At 38.2% G+C, this 21,716-nt stretch overlaps 1 protein-coding gene and 1 long non-coding RNA gene across 2 annotated transcripts; both read left to right on the top strand.

Moving 5' to 3' along the window:
• The first annotated feature begins 2,298 nt into the window (after positions 1-2,298).
• On the top strand, positions 2,299-4,950 carry LOC113660556. The gene is made up of 4 exons (XR_007143429.1): positions 2,299-3,120; positions 3,902-4,222; positions 4,732-4,829; positions 4,907-4,950. It is a non-coding gene; the product is annotated as an uncharacterized LOC113660556 (long non-coding RNA).
• Positions 4,951-6,199: 1,249 nt separating this feature from the next.
• LOC125138440 (C-type lectin domain family 4 member M-like) lies at positions 6,200-16,512 on the top strand. Its single transcript, XM_047815773.1, has 5 exons — positions 6,200-6,427; positions 7,771-8,451; positions 13,317-13,459; positions 13,552-13,658; positions 16,007-16,512. The coding sequence occupies exons 1-5, from the start codon at positions 6,271-6,273 to the stop codon at positions 16,140-16,142; spliced, it is 1,224 nt and encodes a 407-aa protein (XP_047671729.1). The 5' UTR covers positions 6,200-6,270; the 3' UTR covers positions 16,143-16,512.
• Positions 16,513-21,716: the final 5,204 nt, after the last annotated feature.

The raw sequence follows: 21,716 nt of genomic DNA on the forward strand, positions 1-21,716 counted from the left end.
AGTGAACTGGAGTCATGGGAAACTTAACTGTACAGTCAGAGTATTGACTCCTGCCTGACTGAGAATCTCTTTCTGAGTTCCCATCATTGTCTAACATGCCAGGAACTTGATTACTCCACATGCCACATACAGATGTCTTACTGGTGCCAATTTCAGTTGTGCCATTTTTTAGTAGGAATTGACAAGCAGACTTTGCTTCCTCTAAATCTTTGAAAAATGTTTCCACAGATGAACTAAGCATGCTGTTTTTGGTTCTAAGGTGTACAATTTCATTCAATCCTAATCTTTTCTTCTTTCCAGAGTATTTCACTCATCTGGTAATCTCTTTTAAAGAGTATCCCGTCATCTAGTCGATATTGCAGTTGCTCGTTTTCAGCCTTTAATGCATTTAAAGTCTTTCTAGTGACTTTATACGATGTAAGAACTGCTTGCAATGCATTGGCAATCTGTCCTTTTTTTGTTCTTGGGCATTTCAGGGTAATTTTCAAACTTAGAAATAGCCCATTCATACGGTTAATCCACAATGTTCTCTATTCCATCAAACATTCCCTGAGAACCGTGTTTAGCAATGTACTTAACAATCAGCTGTTCCATTTTTACAAACTCACAGCTTTCCTTAAATCTTAGTCTTTAAACTTAACACAGTTTCTGTGACTTCAAGCTATCTAGTTAACCGTTAGTTCTTTATATTCACAGCTCCAGTACCTTGGATGCAAATGAACAAAACAGCCACAATACGTCAGCCTTTTGAACTTAAAAGACTCACTGCTTCGGACACAGACACTCCATCTGGCCTCAAGTTAATTGTTTCTACTCTTCAATCTGTGGAGGGTTATACAGCCATATGTAAAGAAGTTAAAATTCACTTTTCTACAATAAGAAAATTTAAATTAAATATGTCAGCATTAAATTCACATTTAGTCAGGGCTAAATTCAAATTCTCTCTTTCTATATTTATATAATTCTATATTTCACCAAAATAGTGTCACAATTGTGAAATAAAAAATTAAAAAAAGCAAAATGTCCTCTGCGACCACATGATAGAAATCAAATCTCTCGGGAATTGTTTCTGATCTGGAAGCAGGCAGAAAGTAAGCTGCCATCTAGCCAAAGTTGGATGACTGGAAAGGGTTTGGAACAGAGCCTGGAGCAGGGCATGAGATACGGCTTACAGTAGGACGCGAGATAAGGCTTGGACCTGAACAGGGCCAGGGAGGCTACCACATCAGCAATGGCATGCAGAATGGCTTGGGAGGCTGTCATTTTGACCTTCTCTGGAACAGGAGCTAAAAAAGGGCTTGAGAGGCCGACATGTCTGTCTTGGCTTAGATACTGGGCCTGGAACAGGGTTTGGAGGCTACCATATCTGCATCAGAATAAAAAAGAGCACGGAACAGGGCTTTGGAGGCATCATCTACAACCACATGGTCAGGGCCTGCTCCTTGGACATGTAAAAGTGTCCTTAAAACATTATTACATCATCAAAAGAACAGTGAGCTGTATCTTTAATAAAAAATAAAAAAAAAATACAAAAAAATTACAAAATTGTGGAATCTCCAACTATCTGCGCAATACAGTGCTTTGATGGTGTAGGCTATGATGGTTCACTAATATTGACATAAAAAAGAGAAGTCACCATTGTGAGATGTGGTAAATTATGTACACAGCAGCAGAACTGAGGTTAAGCAACGATTGCAGCAGAGATGCATGCCTGATATACTGAATTTTAGCAAGTAATATGAAATATGAAATCAATCCTCGCTGGATGATTGCAGTCCAGATAACTGATGATATATATAACGTTAATGAGAGCACTATTAACAATGATATTGTCGCAAAGCAATTTCTCGGAAATCTGGAAATAGATTTATAATTGTCCACTCGTTATATTAGACACAAATACAACAACATATTAGAGACATATCGATTCAATTCCTATAACAGCAGTTCTAATAGGAGTGAAGTTCAGTTGAAATCCCAGTACAGTTTAGTTCAGGTGGCGCTTGGTCACTTCCTCATCTCATCACACCTTACTGGGTTCCCTTTTCACCATCCGTAATAAGCAAAATGTGTCATTACAACCTCTACACACAAAGTAGCAGTTGCTTAATGCAGAGAGAAGCATCGTACTTTAGTGTTTTGTTACGTCCCGTATTGTTTTCTCTCTCTTTCCTCCTTTTATTCACTGTCCAGCCTTGCAGGTCATGTGATTGGACGATTCAGCCGCCAGTCATCATTCCATGAAACACTCCAGGAACCAATCCGGTGTTATTGGCCAGGTATAAAGACCCGGATGTGACACAAGCGAGAGAGAGGGGGTGTTGACTTACCTGGTTGTTTGCTCACCTGTTGTTGTTTTGCCTTTGTTTATTTCTAATTCTGTGTTTAGTTATTGTGTGTTAAGTTGTTCGCTTTGTGAACTGTTCTATACAGTCATCGAGGTCTATGCTGTGACTCGACTTTCAGTTTAACGGTGCCTATTCCATTCCTTCTCCGATAAATAGTGATTGGGACCAGGTTAGTTTGTCACGTGACTTGCACGCAGAGCGAAACTGTTTAGACACACTAGGTTATGAGCGGATGCCAATCCTTGTACTTCTGTTATTAGGCAGCGTAGTTAGTGGCGTTCTACGCTGAAGATGTTGCTTTCCTGTTTTCTTTTGTTAGTTAAGTATTTGTACCTGAGATTTAGTTGATGTGTTTGTTTTATTGAGTTATTTTCTTTAGCACCGCTCTTGTCCCTCACTTTCTTTTTTGTGTTTGTATATAGTTTGTAAATACACACGCTCGACCAGACTCAGCTTCTGTCTCTGCCTGTTTACTTGAACACACACCACAATTTACCAATTGAACGGAGGCTTTCTTAGGACCGCTTTTTTTTTTTTTTTAAATAACTAAGTTTTCACGTGTTACGTCCGCATATCCTCTAGACCCATAGCAGGACGTAACAGTTTTATCGATCAGTCATGTCTGAATTAGTATCTGATTATGCAAACTACGTTGAGACGAGAGGACCGCGTACAGAGAGGGTGGTGGAAATCTTTAAGAATGCTGAGAGAGGCCATAACCTTAAAGAGGAGAAAATCAACAATAAGAAAAGCATACAGACTGGACAAACAGGTACGTGTGGTTTATAGTGAATTTTGTACAGTTGCAAGGAATAAAACACTAGGCTTTCAAAATAATAATTGATAAAATGATGAATGTTAGAACAGGTGCTGGATTTGTTCCTGCAGAATATTAGCTGGCTTTGAATGTAAGCAAGAGTAAACAGATTTATTTTCTTTTAATGGTTTCATGTTTGGTCTTTCATTATCATACAGTATCATTTGCTTTTAAGAACGCTCTCCCTTTTTTTTTTTTTTTTTTTTTTTTTTTTTGGTCACTGCATTACCACTGCATAATTTCAGCAAAAACAGCAAATCAAGCAAAATTTAATAGAATTTTTTGAAACCTTAAAATAAAGCTTGTTTATTTCTTAAATTGTGCCAATGTGGCATCTCGATTAAACAGTGTGTTATTCAACGTGTTTTATTCGATGGGTCATACATAGTGGAACATAAAACAGATCACAAATATAGACTGTCTCTGACCTTACACCATGAGGTGATGTGAACCTCCGCTAAGGGAAGTTTTAAGAAATAATAAAGTACTATGAAGAAGTATTGAATTGCATGAAAGGTTTTATCTGCCATTAAAAAAGAAGGTGTTGAGAATGGGGAAGAAAAAGACAATCTTTAACTATACAGTTTCATTGTTGTACAATTTAATTTAAAAGTAAACAATGGGACTTTTTCATCTACTTTAATGGTAAACTGATTTAAGAAAAACCTCTGTTTTGATTGGTTACAAAATATAAGACTAACATCAGTGTGAATGTGTGTTCATTTGTCTCTACTAGGATTCAAAGCAGGGGGCAGATGTTAAACTGACTGCAGTGTGTGTGCTGCTGCTTTATGTTCTCTTGCTGACTGCCATCACAGTGCTGTGGATCCAAAACAACAAGCTGAATAGAGAAAAAGCTCAGTTACAGACCAATTACAGCAACCTGAATATAGAGAGAGACCACTTACAGACCAGATTATACAACATGAAAAATGAGGAGAACCAGTTAAAATTTCAGAAAGACCAGCTACTGAGCCATAAATACCAGTTAGAGTTGGAAAGAAACCAGTTACAGAATCAAAGACATCAAGACTGAAGAAAATAATTTTAATCCTTGGTATGTGAATATAAGTAATTTACATGTATTTAGAGGAAATTTATGTAAAACTATTTTTAATAAATGTAATTAGAGTTCAATAACTCTCAGTCCATCACAGAGGATTTTTTTTAAATACATGTTAAACTGTTTTACTTAAAACAGTTTAAATGCAAGGCTTATATATATGAATCATCCTTTAGTTAAACATGGATAAACTGGTATACTTAAAAAAAAAAAATCTACATTTTTCAAATAATTTCTAATTAAGTAACATGATTACTATAACACAGTAACCATGTCCTCCTAATATTGGACATTGATACAGAAAATTGTTGAAGGAGGGAGGGATGGATGGGTTTAGAGTGAGTGCAGTCATAAAACCATAAAATCAAATCATCTCTGAACTATTGTTAGCAAACAGTACTTATGTTTAAAATGGTAAATCGAAGACTCTCTAAAGCATTATGAACTATCATTATGTTATTGAGTGAGTCCATCAATATTTGTGTAAATATTATTTGTGTAAGGATGGAGATTTTTCAACAAGAGCATTTACAACATTTCTACTGTTAAGAAGAGCTGGGAGGAAACCAGACAGGACTGTATAGAGAGAGGAGCAGATCTGGTGAGAGAGAGAGAGAGAGAGAGAGAGAGAGAGAGAGAGAGAGACTCTATATTTATATTGTTCTGTAACAATTACAGGAGTTCATCAGTAAAAATTTTGCTGGTACTGAAGCTTGGATTGGTCTGAATGACACATACACAGAGGGGACATTTAAATGGGTGGACGGTTCACCACTGACCACTAAGTAAGACATCACTGAACTGAAAATTACCCATGTTGCAGTTTTTCTCTCAGTTTGAAGCTTCAGATATGAAATAACAGACATTCTGACTCGCTGTGTTTTCAGGTTCTGGTGGGACGGAGAACCAAATGATTATGGAAATGAGGACTGTGTTATAACAGGCTTTGGAAAGGCTGAGTCTAATATTTCTACCTGGGCTGATTATCCCTGTTACTACCCTGTTGTTGGAACTTGTGAGATGAAAATATTTAACCGAAGCTTGTGTCTGTGCTTCCTTTCCATTTATTCTTACAGTAGCAGCTATCGTGCAGCTTGAATGATTTGCTGTAATAGTCTTACAACTTCTGTAGCTTTTAAACAAAGATTAATCTTAATTCTGTACTTAAATACAACATGGTTTTGTATTAACAAAGATGTCAATGAAGTGCTTTATTGTTATAAACTTGACTACATGACATAAATAATATACAGTAATACCCACTTTTACATGACTGTGTAACTTTTAACTAGTCATATCATCTATATTTCAGAATGTTTTCTGGCAAAAAAGTGTTTATTTTGTTTTGATATTACTGTGGATAATAAAAGATAAAAAGGGAACTGGATGCAAATTTGAACCGAATAACAAGTCAGAGAACATTTGTGATTTCTGCTAGAGGAAAGAAAACGTGAAGCGCTGCACAATGTGACGAAGTGCACGCTCAGCAAAATATTTTTTACCCTACAGTTAGTTTCAAATGATTTAATTTTAGTATTTAAGTATTAGACATATTTGATATTACATAGTGTATTATACACAGCTTCGCCCCATGAGGAAAAAAAGGGTATGAGTTAAGAATATGAATATTTACTAAAATTATTAAAATAATAAGAGTAAAACTGAATTCACCTAACTTTGTTAATGTTAATTAAAGCGGTAAATAATGTTAGTTAAGGAAATCGTAATGGAAAGTTTTTATACTCAATTTTATGTTAATTTGATTCTGTAATTAATATATCCTGGAAAGGATAGAGGCTCAGGAATACTGCAGGCTTGTGAGGTTAATATAAGTCATTTAAATGAAACACTTCTTCTTTCAATTGAGCTTTTATGGAAACTTTGTGGAGTTCATGTCTTCAGGTCACTCTGCTTTCATTTTCCATAGAACAAATAGAACTTCACAACTTCCTTGTTCGGAGAAGTGAATCTTTGATAAGTATATACACCCGCTGCTTCACACATCGGTCACAGTTAGGACAGGAACAAGAGCACAGAGCAGAATGGAGACTGGACAGAATGTATATGTCAATTCTGGCCATACTACTGAAAATAAATTTGATAATCAGGATAGTAAGTCATTTTCTAGCAGTAATGTATATGAAGGCATGAGCGTGGATGAAGATGACCGGGGCACTTATAACACCAGAAGATACCTAGGTAAGACACACACACACACACACACACAGAAATACACAGGGACCTGCTCTTAAAAATCAAGGTTCAGATCTAGAAAAGCAAGGTGAGATTTTGCATCAAATGTCTTCACTCGACTGTGACGGATAAACAGTAAGTAATGTTGAGGTTTACTTTTTTTTTTTTTTAAGAAAGGTATTTTATTCATCAGAAATTCATGCAGAAATTCCAGCAGTGTTCACAAACTTGGGCAATAAGGAATAGAATAAATGTTAAAAAAAACAAAACAAATGTAAAGGTAATCAATTGAAATTTAAATACATGACATTCAGTCAGCTCTTGAATTTCTCTTATTATTATTTCTGACTGTGCTGTGCAGTTTTTATATTGTAAACAAATATAATAATAATAATAATAATAATAATAATAATAATAATCATCATCATCATCATCATCATAAACCTACTGTAATGAGCCTGTCTGTGTTTGCCCTGTTTCTTTCTGCTGTCTTGCCCTGCTGTTGATTGTTTTGCCCCGCCCACTTGTTTGTTACCATGGACACTAATTGTACTCAATCTTTCCCTCAGGTGTGTCGTCTCTGTCTCTCATTGTCTCTGCTTGGTGATTGGTTCATGTCACATACAGTATATATACACCGTTTGTTCACTTCCCTGTCGTGAGTTGTTATATGTGTATGTATGTTTTTCAGGCTATCAGCCTGGTGTTTTGCCTAGTCCTGCCTACCTGTCTGTTTTCTGTGTCGTGTTTTGTTCATTAAACGGATTTACTGCAATTGGATCCTCACTCACCTTTGTCTCTTTGTGACTTCACAACCCTTATCGTTGTGAAGTGATCTCACAAAATTTTTCTGTGACTTGTGATCCAAAATTGCTTGATTTTGCAGTTTTTTTAATTTATTTATTTATTGTATTTATGTAAAAAAAATTTTGAGGAAATTTAAATAAGCAAAATCGCAAGGACAGAATTCTTCTTCTTAAAAAAAAACTCCTAACAGTGAATATACGTGTCTAATGACTTTCTCTGAGACCTGTACTCATGTTCCACGCCAATAGAAAAGGCCTTTGGAGGAACACGTGTTGTGAATACGTGTTGTGAATATGGCCCGAATCTGTTGAAATCTTTTGAATAATTGCAAGCTTCTCCATAATTATTTTCATGACATTCAAGTTTATGAGGACATGTTTATTGAGTAAATGAATCACATGCCAAATGAATCTCAGAACGTTATGTTAAAAAATGAATTATGTAACATTGTTAAGTAAACTATGAATGTGCAACTCACTTTTTTATTTACAGTAGTAGTTTTATATGTTTTTACTATTTCTTGCTAATTCTCTGTGTCCTAGGACGTATCACTGTATGGAGCAGATGTTACAGACTGACTGCAGTGTGTGTGCTTCTGCTGTGTATTCTCTTACTCACTGCCGTCACAGTGCTGTTCATCAAATACAACAACCTGACTCTAGAGAGAGACCAGTTACAGTCCAGTTACAACAACCTGACTCTAGAGAGAGACCAGTTACAGACCAGTTACAACAATCTGACTCTAGAGAGAGACCAGTTACAGACCAGTTACAGCAACCTGACCATAGAGAGAAACCAGGTAGAGACCAATTACAACAACCTGATTATAGAGAGAGACCAGTTACAGACCAGTTACAACAACCTGACCATAGAGAGAGACCAGTTACAGACCAGTTACAGCAACCTGACCATAGAGAAAGACCAGTTACAGACCAGTTACAACAACCTAACAATCGAGAGAGACCAGTTACAGACCAGTTACAACAACCTAATAATAGAGAGAGACCAGTTACAGACCAGTGACAACAATCTGACTCTAGAGAGAGACCAGTTACAGTCCACTAATTATGACCTGAATAGAAAGAAAGATCAACAAGAAGCCAAACTAAAGGAACTGATAAAAGATATGATCACTTTACAAGCCAGTTATAACAACACAATTAACAAGAGTAGTCAGTTACAGATGGAAAAAGACACTATTGAGAAGAAATTGGCTGCTATAGGTGAGTAAACCTGCTGAATTCTCAATTCTTTATTTTATTTTCAATCTTTTTATTGAAGAAGTATCACAAACAGTCATGTACAAACAGTTTACAGGTATTCCCCTTAAATTCTTGTTATTTTAAAACACAATAAAACAGTGAGTTAAATAAATAAATAAACAAACAAACAAACAAACAAACAAATAAATAAATAAATAAATAAATAAATAAATAAGGCATATACAGGAGACAGAAAACACATGCAATAATGAATGAATGAATGAATGAATGAATGAATAAAGAAAGAAAGAAAGAAAGAAAGAAAGAAAGAAAGAAAGAAAGTACAAAGGGTGGGAGGCAGAATCAATCACATAGTAGAGTTTGTACCGATTTAAAATAAACCATGAAAGAGCCCCATTTATGGTGAAATTTTTCAGAATTTCCCCGGGATGAAAACTTTATCTTTTCCTGTTTAAGAAATGACATCACATTCTGGAGCCACACAGAAACTGAAGGTGCTTTAGAGGCTTTCCAGAGAAGTAAAATGCACCGTCTAGCCACAAGTGAAGTAAATGTCAATACAGTATATCAGCCAGAGCATGGTCAGTTAACACAGAGTTAACCGGGAGTCCAAATACAGCTAAGAAGGGATCCTCTAAGAATTCTAAGAACTTTGGAGAGAATCATTTAGGGCAGGAGAAAAACATGTGACTAAGATTACATGGGGTACCGTGACACAGCTTACATTGTTCGGTTATCTGTGGATAAATTTTGGATAAACAAGACCTTGAATAATGAACCCTGTATAATACCTTAAACTGAAGTAGTTGCAACGTTGCACAGGCTGTGCTGGAGCGAATACATGATAATGCCTTTTCCCATCGCTGATCTGAAAAAGTTATTCCTAACTCCGGTTCCCAAGACCTCTGAATTTTAGCTGTTGAATAGGTGCCTGAATCCATTAACTGTTTATATATTATTGATATAATAGATTTCTTGTTGGGCTTAAGAGACAGCAGCTCTTCCAAAAGTTGAGTATTACTGTAGGAAGTGAAGGATGGGAAGGGAAGAGAGGTGAAGCACAGTGCCGAACCTGAAAGAAGTGAAAAAAAAAAGAGAAGCCGGGAGATTCATTTCAGAAGACAAAGTGGAAAAACTTGAGAAAAGGTGATCTTTATACAGGTCTTTAAAACTTTTTATGCCACAGTTTTCCCACTGTATATAGACAGCATCAGTCAGGCCAGGGGAAGTAAGTGATTTTTTTGTTCTAGGCATTGTGGTTGAGGCTGAAACAAACTTGTAATTATTCCTGAATTGCGACCAGATTTTAATACTGGACTGAACCACAGAATTCTTTGTGAAAAAAGATGGGTTAATTGGGAGGTAAGATGTCAGTAAAGCATTTAAAGAAGAGGAGATACAGGACTGGTCCTCAAGCCTACACCATAGCAGTGTCTTGTGATTGAAGCCAGTAAGTCAATTTGTAAATGTGAGCCGACCAATAACACAACAAAAAATTAGGTAAAGCCACACCGCCACTAAATGTAAATTTCTGCAAAAGTGATTTCCTCACCCTGGGATTTGTACCTCCCCACAAAAAAGAGGTAATAAATTGGTCCCGTGTTTTGAAAAGATCAAAAGCTTTCTCGGCATCAAGCGAGATGACTACTTCTGAACTAGTTAAAGAATGATTAGACAGAATGACATTCAAAAGTGTGCGAACGTTAAAAAATAACTGCTGTCCTTTAATGAAGCCATTCTGTTCCTCTGAAATAATAGAAGGAAGGATTTTTTCAAGGTGTCTCGCTAATACCTTGGGCAAGATTTTTACATCCACGTTGAGAAGGGATATAGGTCTATATGAGGCACAAGGTGTAGGATCCTTATCCTTCTTTAAGAGAAGCGTGATGACTGCCTGAGAAAAAGTGGGAGTCAAAGAGCCACGTTCTAAAGATTCATTGTATACTAAAAGAAGAAGTGGAGCTAAACGGTCTATAAATTTCTTGAAAAATTCAACAGGGAACCCATCTGGGCCTGGTGCATTATCATTATGCATAGCTTTAATAGCATGCATAACCTCTTCTAATTTTAGGGGCGCATCTAATTGTTCAGCCAAGGTGAGGTCAACAGTCGGCACTGCCAAATCTTTGAGAAAAGAAGCCATATCAGATGTATCAGCTACAGATTCAGACTTATACAGAGATGAATAATAGTTTTTAAATACATTATTTATTTCCTTAGGCTCAAAAACCATTTTGCCAGCCTTGTCTTTAATTTGAGGTATCAAACGGAAAGCAGCCTGGCGCTTTAACTGGTGGGCCAAGAGCCTACTAGATTTATCACCATGCTCATAATAAATTGCGAAGGAATGCAACAGGAGACGCTCAGCTTCAGTTGTTGAAAGCAAGTCAAATTCAGTCTGTTGCTCATTTCGTTTCTTTTGAATGCTGGGGGTTGGATTGGCAGCCATTTACTTGTCTAAATCATAAATGTTTGTAGTCAGATCCTGAAGCTTAGCTTTGTGGTCTTTATTGGAATGTACAGAATACGAAATAATTTGTCCGTGCATATATATATGCTTTAAGAGATTCCCCCAACAATGAAGATGGAACAGCATCACTCCTATTAAATACTATATATTCATCTCGTCTAAGAACAACAAAGAATTAAACTTCCAGGGTGAGCAAAAATGTGGTTGGCCCACAAATTTGATATTAACATTAAGTGGTGCATGGTCAGAAATAACAATTGCGTGATAATCAGATGCTGTGACTTTAGGGATTAGGGAATTATCAATAAAAAATAATCAATACATGAAAAAGACTGGTGCACCTGAGAGTAAAATAAATATGTCCTGGCACTAGGGTTATAAAATCTCCAAGGGTCTACAAACCCATTTTTACTCATAAAATCCGAAATGGATTTGGACATAGAAGACTGGGTCAGGGTTCGAGGGTTTGAATGATCTAAGGCGGGGTCAATAACACAATTCAGATCACCAGCTAGTATTAAAAGATGGGTGTCAAGTAAAGGGAGGATACTCCACAACTTGTCTGTAAAACCCGGATTATCAAAATTCGGAGCAAATACATTGACCAACAATACAGGGTTATTACAAAGAGTGCCAACAACTATTAGGTATCTCCCATTCTTGTCAGCCACTATCTTTGAAGGAGTAAGCTGAACTCTTTTATTGATCAGAATAGCTACCCCTCTGACTCTAGAATTAAACGTCGAGTGAAACACGTTTCCCACCCATGGACATCTGAGTCTAACATGATCCCTGTCCCACAAATGGGTCTCCTTATTACATCACTCTTCAGGCGCTTTAAGTGTGAAAATATTTTGGACCGCTTAGTGGGGCTATTCAAGCTTTTCACATTCCAACTCAAAAATCGAATACCAGACGAATCACCACACTTTTGACCTTGAGTGCTGGTCATAGCTAACAGACTTTAGTTTGGAAATAGGCTACACATTTAAACAGGTCATTCCTCCCACCCCCATAAAAAGAAAAGGAAAAAGCACATGCGCTGACACACAGACAAAATGAAACAGACATAGATGTGACACAGAACATTGGACCGCATCCCCTTCACACCCTCCCCCACCCGCACCGCAGATTTCCCCATCCCCAAACAACAGATACAGCATTGCAAGCTCCTAAGCGGAGCAAGAAAAAAGGAAATGCTTAGGACTGTATAGCTAACCATAACCTATAAAGAAAGCTCCTACAGAGCCATTTCAAAATAAAAAGAAAATTGCAAGCCTCGCGTGTAATTTTAAGGCACGTATACAAAATGAAATAACTCACTGGTAGAAATCAGAAAGTTATAATTACACTCAACAACAGAGTCCTGTTGGGCCAACCAAATTTGTAAATAAACAATATGCAACCCTCAAATAATCAGACTATTTTGTAATTTTGCTAATAAACGCCTTAGCTTCATTTGGTGAAGTGAAGTCGTGCTGCACTCCCTCGTATGTGATGCGCAACTTGGCTGGATGGAGGATGCCAAACCGGACTCCTTCGATGTCCAATAGCTGGCGTCGAACCTCATTAAAAGTTGCACGGGCTCATGATGTTTTAGCGGTATAGTCAGGGAAGATGGAGATAGTCCTGCTGTGTAGTTTAATCTGCTGTAGCTCCCTGGCTTTCTTGAGGATATTCGCACAGTATGTATAATGGTGGAGCCTTGACACTATCATGCCCGGACGTTTGCCCGGCTTGGGTTTGGGAGCCAGGGTCCGGTGAGCACAATCCACAAGCAGTACCTTCTCATGTGTGAATGCCTCAATCAAGAGTTTTGACACAAACTCTGTGGATAAATTATTTGGAGTATCCTCTGGCACACCGACAATACGGACATTGTTATGGCATGACGTAGATTCCAAATCATCACATTTGGTCTCCAATTTAACCAGTTCAGCGAGGTTTCACGAGGCGGTGATGCAGTGTTGGCAACAGGCCGCAGGTGAGGCTGAGAGGCCTTTGCACTTTTAATGACCTTGGGTGGCATTGTAGTCGCCGAAAATCAAAATAATTTTAATTAATTCTTGTTCAAAACAGGTTTAGAAAAACTTATAAGCTACCAAAAGAAACAAACTCTGTAGGAGTGAAGCTCGATGCGACCTACTCCGTGCTTAGCTAAGCCGGAAGTCCTGAATTCTCAATTCTGATTGGACAGAAGGAGTTGACTCATGTTCTATGTTTCTAACACGTGATACATTTTACTGGAGGAAAAATATTGAATAGTAGATACGAGATGTAAATAGATGCATTTAACATTATTATTAAATGTAACCATGAATGGATAAAAGTGGATGGATAAAAAATGGATAAAAAATTTCATTACGTGATTGTAATTGTTTTTATTTCCGATAAGATTCACATACCAAATTGGGATGGAGATATTTCAAATCCAGGTTTTACTACATCTCTGCTGCGAAAAAAACCTGGAGTGAAAGCAGACAGGACTGCAGAAAAAGAGGAGCAGACCTGGCCATCATAAACACCAGCGAGAAACGGGTGAGTGAAAGACAGAGAAAGAGAACGTGAGACGCAGCAAAGGGATTTTTCTTCAGATTGTGCTTTTTAATCACTTTTTGTGCTTTTTTAAGGACTTTATCGTTAACCTGCTGAGCAACAAGGAGGCATGGATTGGTCTGAGTGACAGAGACAGAGAGGGGGTGTGGAAATGGGTGGACGGTTCACCACTGACCACTAGGTAAGAAACCAAAATGAACTAGATTTGTAAAGTTCGTTGCGAGAAACTTTGATGTTGGCTTTGACAGTGCAAGTATTCGCAAAGGCCGGTGCATTTTGGAGGTGAGTGAACAGAAAGATTGTGAAAGCTACTGGACCACTAGGGTGCCAATACTTTTGGAGGTGAGCGGACATGAGCACGTGACGTGACCATAATACCCGTGGGGAAGTGTTTGATATGTCACATGTCCATGTTGTGCAATTTTTTTATTTCACTTGTTTTTGGGGTGGGGCTACATGTGACATCACGTGACATCACGTGACGTGACCATAATACCCGTGGGGCAGTTCCCTTCATTGTGCGGAGTGTTTTGATATGTCACATGTCCATGTTGTGCAAATTTTTAATTTCGCTTGTTTTTGGGGCGGGGCTACATGTGACATCATGTGACATCATGTGACATAACGTGACGTGACCATAATACCCGTGGGGCAGTTCCTCTCATTGTGCTGAGTGTTTTGATATATCACATGTCTATGTAGTGCAATTTTTTTATTTTCACTAGACCTCACGTGACGTCACGTTACGTCACGTGACGTGACCAGAATACCCGTGGGGCAGTTCCCCCCATTGTGCTGAGTGTTTTGATATTTACATCTACATTTACATTTATGGCATTTAGCAGACACCCTTATCCAGAGTGACTTACAACTGAGCAACTGAGGGTTAAGGGCCTTGCTCAGGGGCCCAGCAGTAGCAGCTTGGTGGATATGTCACATGTCCATGTTGAGCAAATTTTTAATTCTCACGTGACATCACGTGACGTGGCCAGAATACCCGTGGGGCAGTTCCCCCCATTGTGCTGAGTGTTTTGATGTGTCACATGTCCATGTTGAGCAAATTTTTAATTCTCACGTGACGTCACGTGACGAGGCCAGAATACCCGTGTGGCAGTTCCCCTCATTGTGCTGAGTGTTTTGATATGTCACATGTCCATGTTGTGCAAATTTTTGATTTCGCTTGTTTTGGGGGCGAGGCTACACGTGACGTCACGTGAAGTGACCAGAATACCCGTGGGGCAGTTCCTCTCAATGTCCTGAGTGTTTTGATATGTCACATTTCCATGTTGTGCAAATTTTTAATTTTCATGTGACCTCATGTGACCTCACGTGACCTCATGTGACCTCACGTGACGTCATGTGACGTGACCAGAATACCCGTGATTCAGTTCCTCTCATTGTGCTAAGTGTTTTGATATGTCACATGTCCATGTTGTGCAAATTTTTGATTTCGCTTGTTTTGGGGGCGGGGATACACGTGACGTCACGTGTTGTCGAGTGACATCACCAGAATATCCGGTGGGGTGCCAATACTTTTGGCAAAAAGTGGCTACTGAGGGTTTGGACATTTCACGTCAATACTGCAGTCATTATGGGATTCTACTCATTATTATACTGCGTGGATCACAGAGAGAGAAGCCGTGCCTGAGCTCTGCGCACGCTGTGTGTGTGAGAGCTTAGAGGAATTTTCGGAATTCCCCATTCAAGTCTATGGGATGGTCGATCGTCGACTACCGGAAAACCGAAAATTCCATCGGAAGTCCGAAATAAAAACTTCGTCCGGAGTAAGGTCCTAAAGAACCTGTCCGAGTTCGGTGTAAATCGCTCGAAAACTTGCCGAGTTGTAAACCTCAAAAGTTTATAATGGAAGTCTATGGGAAAAAAGGCCACTTTGAGCTTCCATACCGTGAATGCCTGAATTCCGATCCCTTAGAAAAATAGAAGCAACAAACTACAGAGCAGGGTCTACGACATATCCGAATTTGGTGCATGTGGCTCGAACGCCCTAGGCGGCATTTTTTTAAATAAATTTTTGTCTAAGAATAATAATAATAATAATAATAATAATAATAATAATAATAATAATAATAATAATAATAATAATAATAAGCTTATAACGGAAATCAGAATGTTGGCTTCTACAAAGCCAACATAATAATAAGCTTATAACGGAAATCAGAATGTTGGCTTCTACAAAGCCAACATAATAATAATAATAATAATAATAATAATAATAATAATAATAATAATAATAATAATAATAATCTTATAACGGAAATCAGAATGTTGGCTTCTACAAAGCCAGCATAGTAATAATAAGCTTATAATTGAAATCAGAATGTTGGCTTCTACAAAGCCAACATAATTCTGCATTTATATCCAAATATCTCATTTTAAAGGATGCACCAGCTTAAATAACAACGGCATGATTTTTCTTGCGCAGGTTTAACAGAACATGTTTTAACAAATGGAAGACATTGATATTGACATAAATGTTTAGACAATGTTATATGCTGATCTGTGTTCCAGGTTCTGGTGTCAAGGGGAACCGAATAATGCAGGGGACGAGGACTGTGTGGAGACTGGCTCTCCCAGTAGGAACTGCTGGAATGATCAGCCCTGCCAATCTCAATTAATATGGATCTGTGATAAAAGCTTGCAGTAATGAGTTTAAAGCACAGGGATATGATCAAATGTTCCCGCAAGCTCAGGCAGCATGTACTGAGCAGTTATAACTTTTTGTAATTCTATTACCTGGTGATAAAGGAAATGTATAATACATGTTCATTATTATTAGTAGATTTATTGAGTTATATATCAGTGTATTTATATCTAAATAGATTAAAAGCTTGCAAACAAAGAATTAATGATAAAGAATAAAGAATCAATCAATAAAGGATCAATGTACTGTACTAATCAATGATTTGCTTACAAATATTACTGCAGATCATGAGATGTATATTAACAATGAATCAATATGCATCTAGTGTATCCCTGTTAATTGACAAAATAAAGTATTTTTTGCTTGTCCTGTATACTTAATATATGTGTACTGTATATAAATGTATAATACAAATATAAGCTTAAGAAATTTTTGTCCAGACACTAGAGGGTGCCTCTGTGGTGTTCCACAAATGAAATGCATTATCTACTATTTATAAACATCTACTACTACTACTACTACTGCTAATAATAATAATAATATGGCTACTATTATGACTAATAATATTTCTACTGCTAGTATGACTATTATAATTGTCAAATAGGCATTTGGGACATGATGATATCGAAAATTAAGTCATGTGACAATTCCAGCAACTTTAAGTAATTTCCCACAGGAAACGATTTTATTTATTTTTCTTTAATTTCTTTTCTGTATATCGCTATTCATATCATTATAATATCATGGGTAGATTTTTGTTTTAAGATAATACATTGATATTTAAGCTTGATTGACATTATTCCCACATGTGGAATTGCTTATTTGCCTCCAGCCCTTGTGAAGCAGTTATTTTGCAAAGGATTTCTGTGGTGAAGTTTTAAAAATGTTGCTGATTAAGTGAGGATTTGAGTAAGTATGTCGAATTTCAACAACACTAAACAGTTAATTAAGTCACAGCATGTAAAGTTATAAATGATTCAATTTAAGACTCAACATTTTTTTTTCCATCAACTGCAATTTATTTATTTACCACACATAAAAAAACACTCCTTTATGTAATGAGTCTGTCTGTTTTGCCCTGTTTATGTTTGCTGGTATGCCCTACTGTTAATTGATTGCCCCGCCCACTTGTTTGTTGCTATGGACACTCATTGAATTCATTCCTTCCCTCTTGTGTGTTGTCATAGTTACTGATTGTCTCTGCTTTGTGATTGGTTCCTGTCTGCTATATCTACACTGTTTGTTCACTTCCCTGGTGCTAGTCATTGTTTAATGTTTCCTGTTAGCTCTGTGTTCTGCCTTGTTTTGCCTGCCTGTCTGTTTACCTGATTCTTGTTTTTTGATTAATAAATGTTGAAACTGCAATTGGATCCTCACTCACCCACATACTGAAAGACATTTCACCAGCTGTCAGAGTTCACCTTTTGTGGGAGAGCCAGAGACTAACATCACAAGTCACATCCCATCTACCAAACTTTTACCTCACTAACTTCTCTTGCATGCTCAGTGACAGCCACTGCAGACCCCACTAGAACCCCAGTCCAAATCATCAGTAGTAAAGCCATGAGAGACACCACTGGAAACACTGGACTGCCTTGAGTAAGGTTTGCGGAGGCCACTCACTGACTGCCCTAGTCTTTACCAGGTCGACGAAGCCCAAGAAGGAGAGTAGCGACGTGAAACTATGACTTGATTTAAAAACATGCTCTTTTAGTGATTTGCTAAAGATCAAGATGTTTTCAAGGCAAACACAGTGGTACAATTTCTCACAGAGGACCTTGTATATGAAGTGCTGGAATACCACAGGGGCATTCATTAGGTTGAATGGCATTACAAATACCTGAGGGAGTGATTAATGCATTCTTTTATTCATCACCTGACCTGATGCAAACCAAGTCCTAGGTACTGTGTAGCGATTTTGACTCGCGAAGCAAGGTAAATATTTATAAGCAACTAAAACGTGTTATAGTGACTTCCAAATATTTTAACCCAAGTTGAAATTAACGGTACTGGAATTAACGTTACGCTTATTTGGTCTGTTCGTCCGGCGAACAGGCCGTGTAACCTTTATTAATTCTATGAAGGCGGTATCTTCCCGGCCAAGAAAGATTCGCTCTTCTTTTACTGTATACCGTAATTTAAATTAAATTAACTTAATAGAGCATGTAGTTCAGACCAGATATTGCAGGTACCTTAATTTGTGAGTGATACTCAGAGACAAATCACCTGTGGCTCAAAATTATGACGTTTAATGAATGAGACAAACACAACATAAAACTAACTACACAAACAAACAAAAGAAATAGGGAAAACGGAAATGAAAATAAAATAAAACAAAAGAAATTAAAATTGGGGAAAGGGAGGAAGAGACTGGAAAGAAGAAACTAGAGAAAGGAAGGAAAGGAATGGCAAGCTTAGACTTCAAAATTAAATCACACCCTAACTGGGAAATCGTCACAGAAACTTAAATTCACCTTAAGATTCAATGAAAGATTCCTACTTAAAATTACGCATCTAAATTGGTTGGTAGAGGAGACGGTTACTTGCATTGGCTTACTGCACAAGAGTCCGGATGCAACAGAGAAATCTCTGAAAAGTCAATTAGGGTGGGGTCAGACGTTCTTCCAAGTTCTCCTGAAGATCAGAGCAGTTGTCGTTCTTGGAAGTGAAGCTTGCTGGAACTTCGTTGAAGGAAGATGGAGTCGTCTTGAAACTGTTCCGAAAGTCTGACCACGGATTAGTGGTGTTTGTGACAATTTAAAGGTCACGAACTCCACCCATCTTTGGGAAGATGACCTACTTATTCAGGAAGCACTTCAACTAGCACTTCTTTCCTTATCTTTTGCATTTAAAAAAAAAAAAAAAAAAAAACACCTTTGACACTTTTTCATTGTAACTTTGAACAAATGTTTTAAACTCATGGTATCTTAAGTATGTAACCTAGTGAACCAGCATTAATGTATTCAGTGTTAGAGATTTAAGCACTTATGTACGTCGCTCTGGATAAGGGCGTCTGCCAAATGCTGTAAATGTAAATGTAAATGTAATTCGGTCAGGATTTTGAAGGGAAAAACTCCCTTTGTTTCAGGTGTCTGTGGGTGTGGTTTAGCTATCAAACTTTTAGATGACTTTAAAGTTTGATCCAGGGTGTATTAAGATGGTATGGTGCCTTTCGTGCTCAAATAAAATACACCAGTGCTTGAAAAATGAGTAACCGATAATTTTGTGGTCATCATGTAATAACACATTACATACATAGATCATTAATCAAGGCAAAGATAAAGGCAAAGAAACAAAAATGAAACATGAACAAGATGCACTTTCATTAGGGAAGTAAAAAGAAAACAATAGCTTCGTATACATTCTGACATCAGACCTTAAAGGGTCATACGGCATTAGAACAGGTATACATTAACATGCCATGATCAGTAAGATATGATGATAGAGTATAACGGATTTTAAAATACAATGTTGTTTTCTGACACATGAATAAAATACACCCTTGTCAGGAAATTAAGGAGCAAATAATTTTAAGTCAGGCAAGCCTTAAAAGAAGAAACACATTACAAAAAGGGTTATAAGAATGAGAACCTTAGAGTACCTTATCTTGGGTTTTATTAGTAAACGGAATGTCTCATTGTGTTGTGTGTGTGTGTGTGTGTGTGTGTGTGTGTGTGTGTGTGTGTGTGTGTGTGTGTGTGTGTGTTCTGTTTGCTGGCCCCAATGAGCCGCATGGGGTTATCTGGTCTTTGTGGAGACTCCAGACGTTCGGGAGCCAGGTGTGGGTGTAAAACTGGGTTGCTCATCGGTTAATTGAGGAGTAGATGTTGAAATTTAGGGTGCCTGGGACATGAAATCTAAAATGACTGGTACAAGACACTACATATCCCCCCTTTTGGGTGCCGAAGTTTCTGATGAAGGGAAACTTCGTCATCCAACAGTTATGAAGGTCGGCTGGTAGGTAGATTATGATGGTCAAAGGCAGGTGAATCGTGGTGGTCGGGATTGGCAGCCTGGACAATGCTTGGAGGGCCGTGTCGACTGGGGCCTCCCCCCTTTGCTTGGTATTGGCTTTTCGGCTGTCTTGAAGCTTCTGGTAATCCTTTTTGATCTTGTCTGGTTGCCGATCCAGGATGTCCCGCACCTTGCGGCTGGAGGTGGTCCTGAGGAGGTAGAGTTGGTCTCGTGTAGTGATGTTAGCTACGGTCTGTAAATGAAAGTCAATGTTTTGCAGGTAGGCATGTATGTCATAGCCTCCTGCAGGGTCTGGCGTGAAAGTAGGGATGTTTCTAGCCAGTTTGTACAATTCCTTAGGGGCCACACTGTGACTGGAAAGCGGGGTTTCTTGAAAAGTCTCCCACCCTGGGGAGTTCTTGAGTTGGGATTTCTCACCCCCCTTTTGAAATGTTGATTCTTGTTTTGGGGGTATGAGTCCACTGGTTAGGGGAACTTCCACATTTGGTATTTCCTTTTCAGGGTCACTTTGTAGATGCCTTTCATATGCCTTAGCTTTGGCAACTCTATCCTTAAGTTCAGTCTCTGCTCTTATCAAAAGGGCCTTGGCTTGTCTGAGTTCCTCCTGAGTGTCCTTTTCCTGTTGTTCTCTGCGTGCTGGGTCCGGGCCTGTTGTAGTACTTTTTCTTCCTCCTGCAGTTCTGTGTCCTCTTCATCTGCCGTTTCTCGTTGACTCCGAGTCTCTGCCTGGACTGGGTCTAGCTGGTCGTGAGCCTGTGCCAGGTTCCTCTGAGCCTCCTCAACTTGGATCTGTAATGACAACGATTCCTGTTGCAGACGAGAATTTTTTTCCTTTATCCATTTTACCCGGGCGATGAGGTTGTAGGTCAGTGCTCCGAAGATCTTGGCCAGCTCCTTGTGGCTATAGTCCTGTGCTGGGTTATGAGACATCACTGCACTCAGGTTGTCATCAAGCTGTTCCCGGCTCAGTTGTTGCATATCAGCAGCAGTTTCGGATAGAAGGGTACCCCTCATGGCGTTCAACCAGGTCTCTAGCTGATCCCGGGGTGTCTCATGGCTGGAGGGTCTGGACATGCTGGCTCACTGGCGAAGAGAGACTGAGACAAGGGCCAATGCAAGTTCTTACAATATTGGTGGCCTACGCTAATAGGCGAGAACGTGCTGTCCACTCAATTTGCCTAATGGGTAATCAAAAAATTTGGCTACTTTAAATTGCTAAGTTCTTCTGTGATGATTTCCCAGTTAGGTCTTTACCTTATGCCTCAACTCAATAGAATGAACACAGACAGATCACCTCACAACACAAAGGTGATAGAGCAGGACGAGGCCTGGACGGAGAAGAGTTATAAAGTTGAAAACTAAATAGCTGAAACTGAATTTTAAATTTAGCTTCACCCTCTGTTTAAAGTTTAATTTAAAATAAGTGAGGGGAGGTGGGAAGCAAATAAATGAGAAGGGAGAAAAGAAAGAGATGCAAATAGTGATAATAAAAAAAAAACCCAATAAAAGCAGATAACAAAACGTCAAAATAGAAATTCAGTAGGAAAAAAAAAAATACTACTAATAGGCAGCGGTACATTACATACATAGATCATTAATCAA

Source organism: Tachysurus fulvidraco, chromosome 7 (genome assembly GCF_022655615.1).
Source record: "Tachysurus fulvidraco isolate hzauxx_2018 chromosome 7, HZAU_PFXX_2.0, whole genome shotgun sequence".
Taxonomy (NCBI): domain Eukaryota; kingdom Metazoa; phylum Chordata; class Actinopteri; order Siluriformes; family Bagridae; genus Tachysurus; species Tachysurus fulvidraco.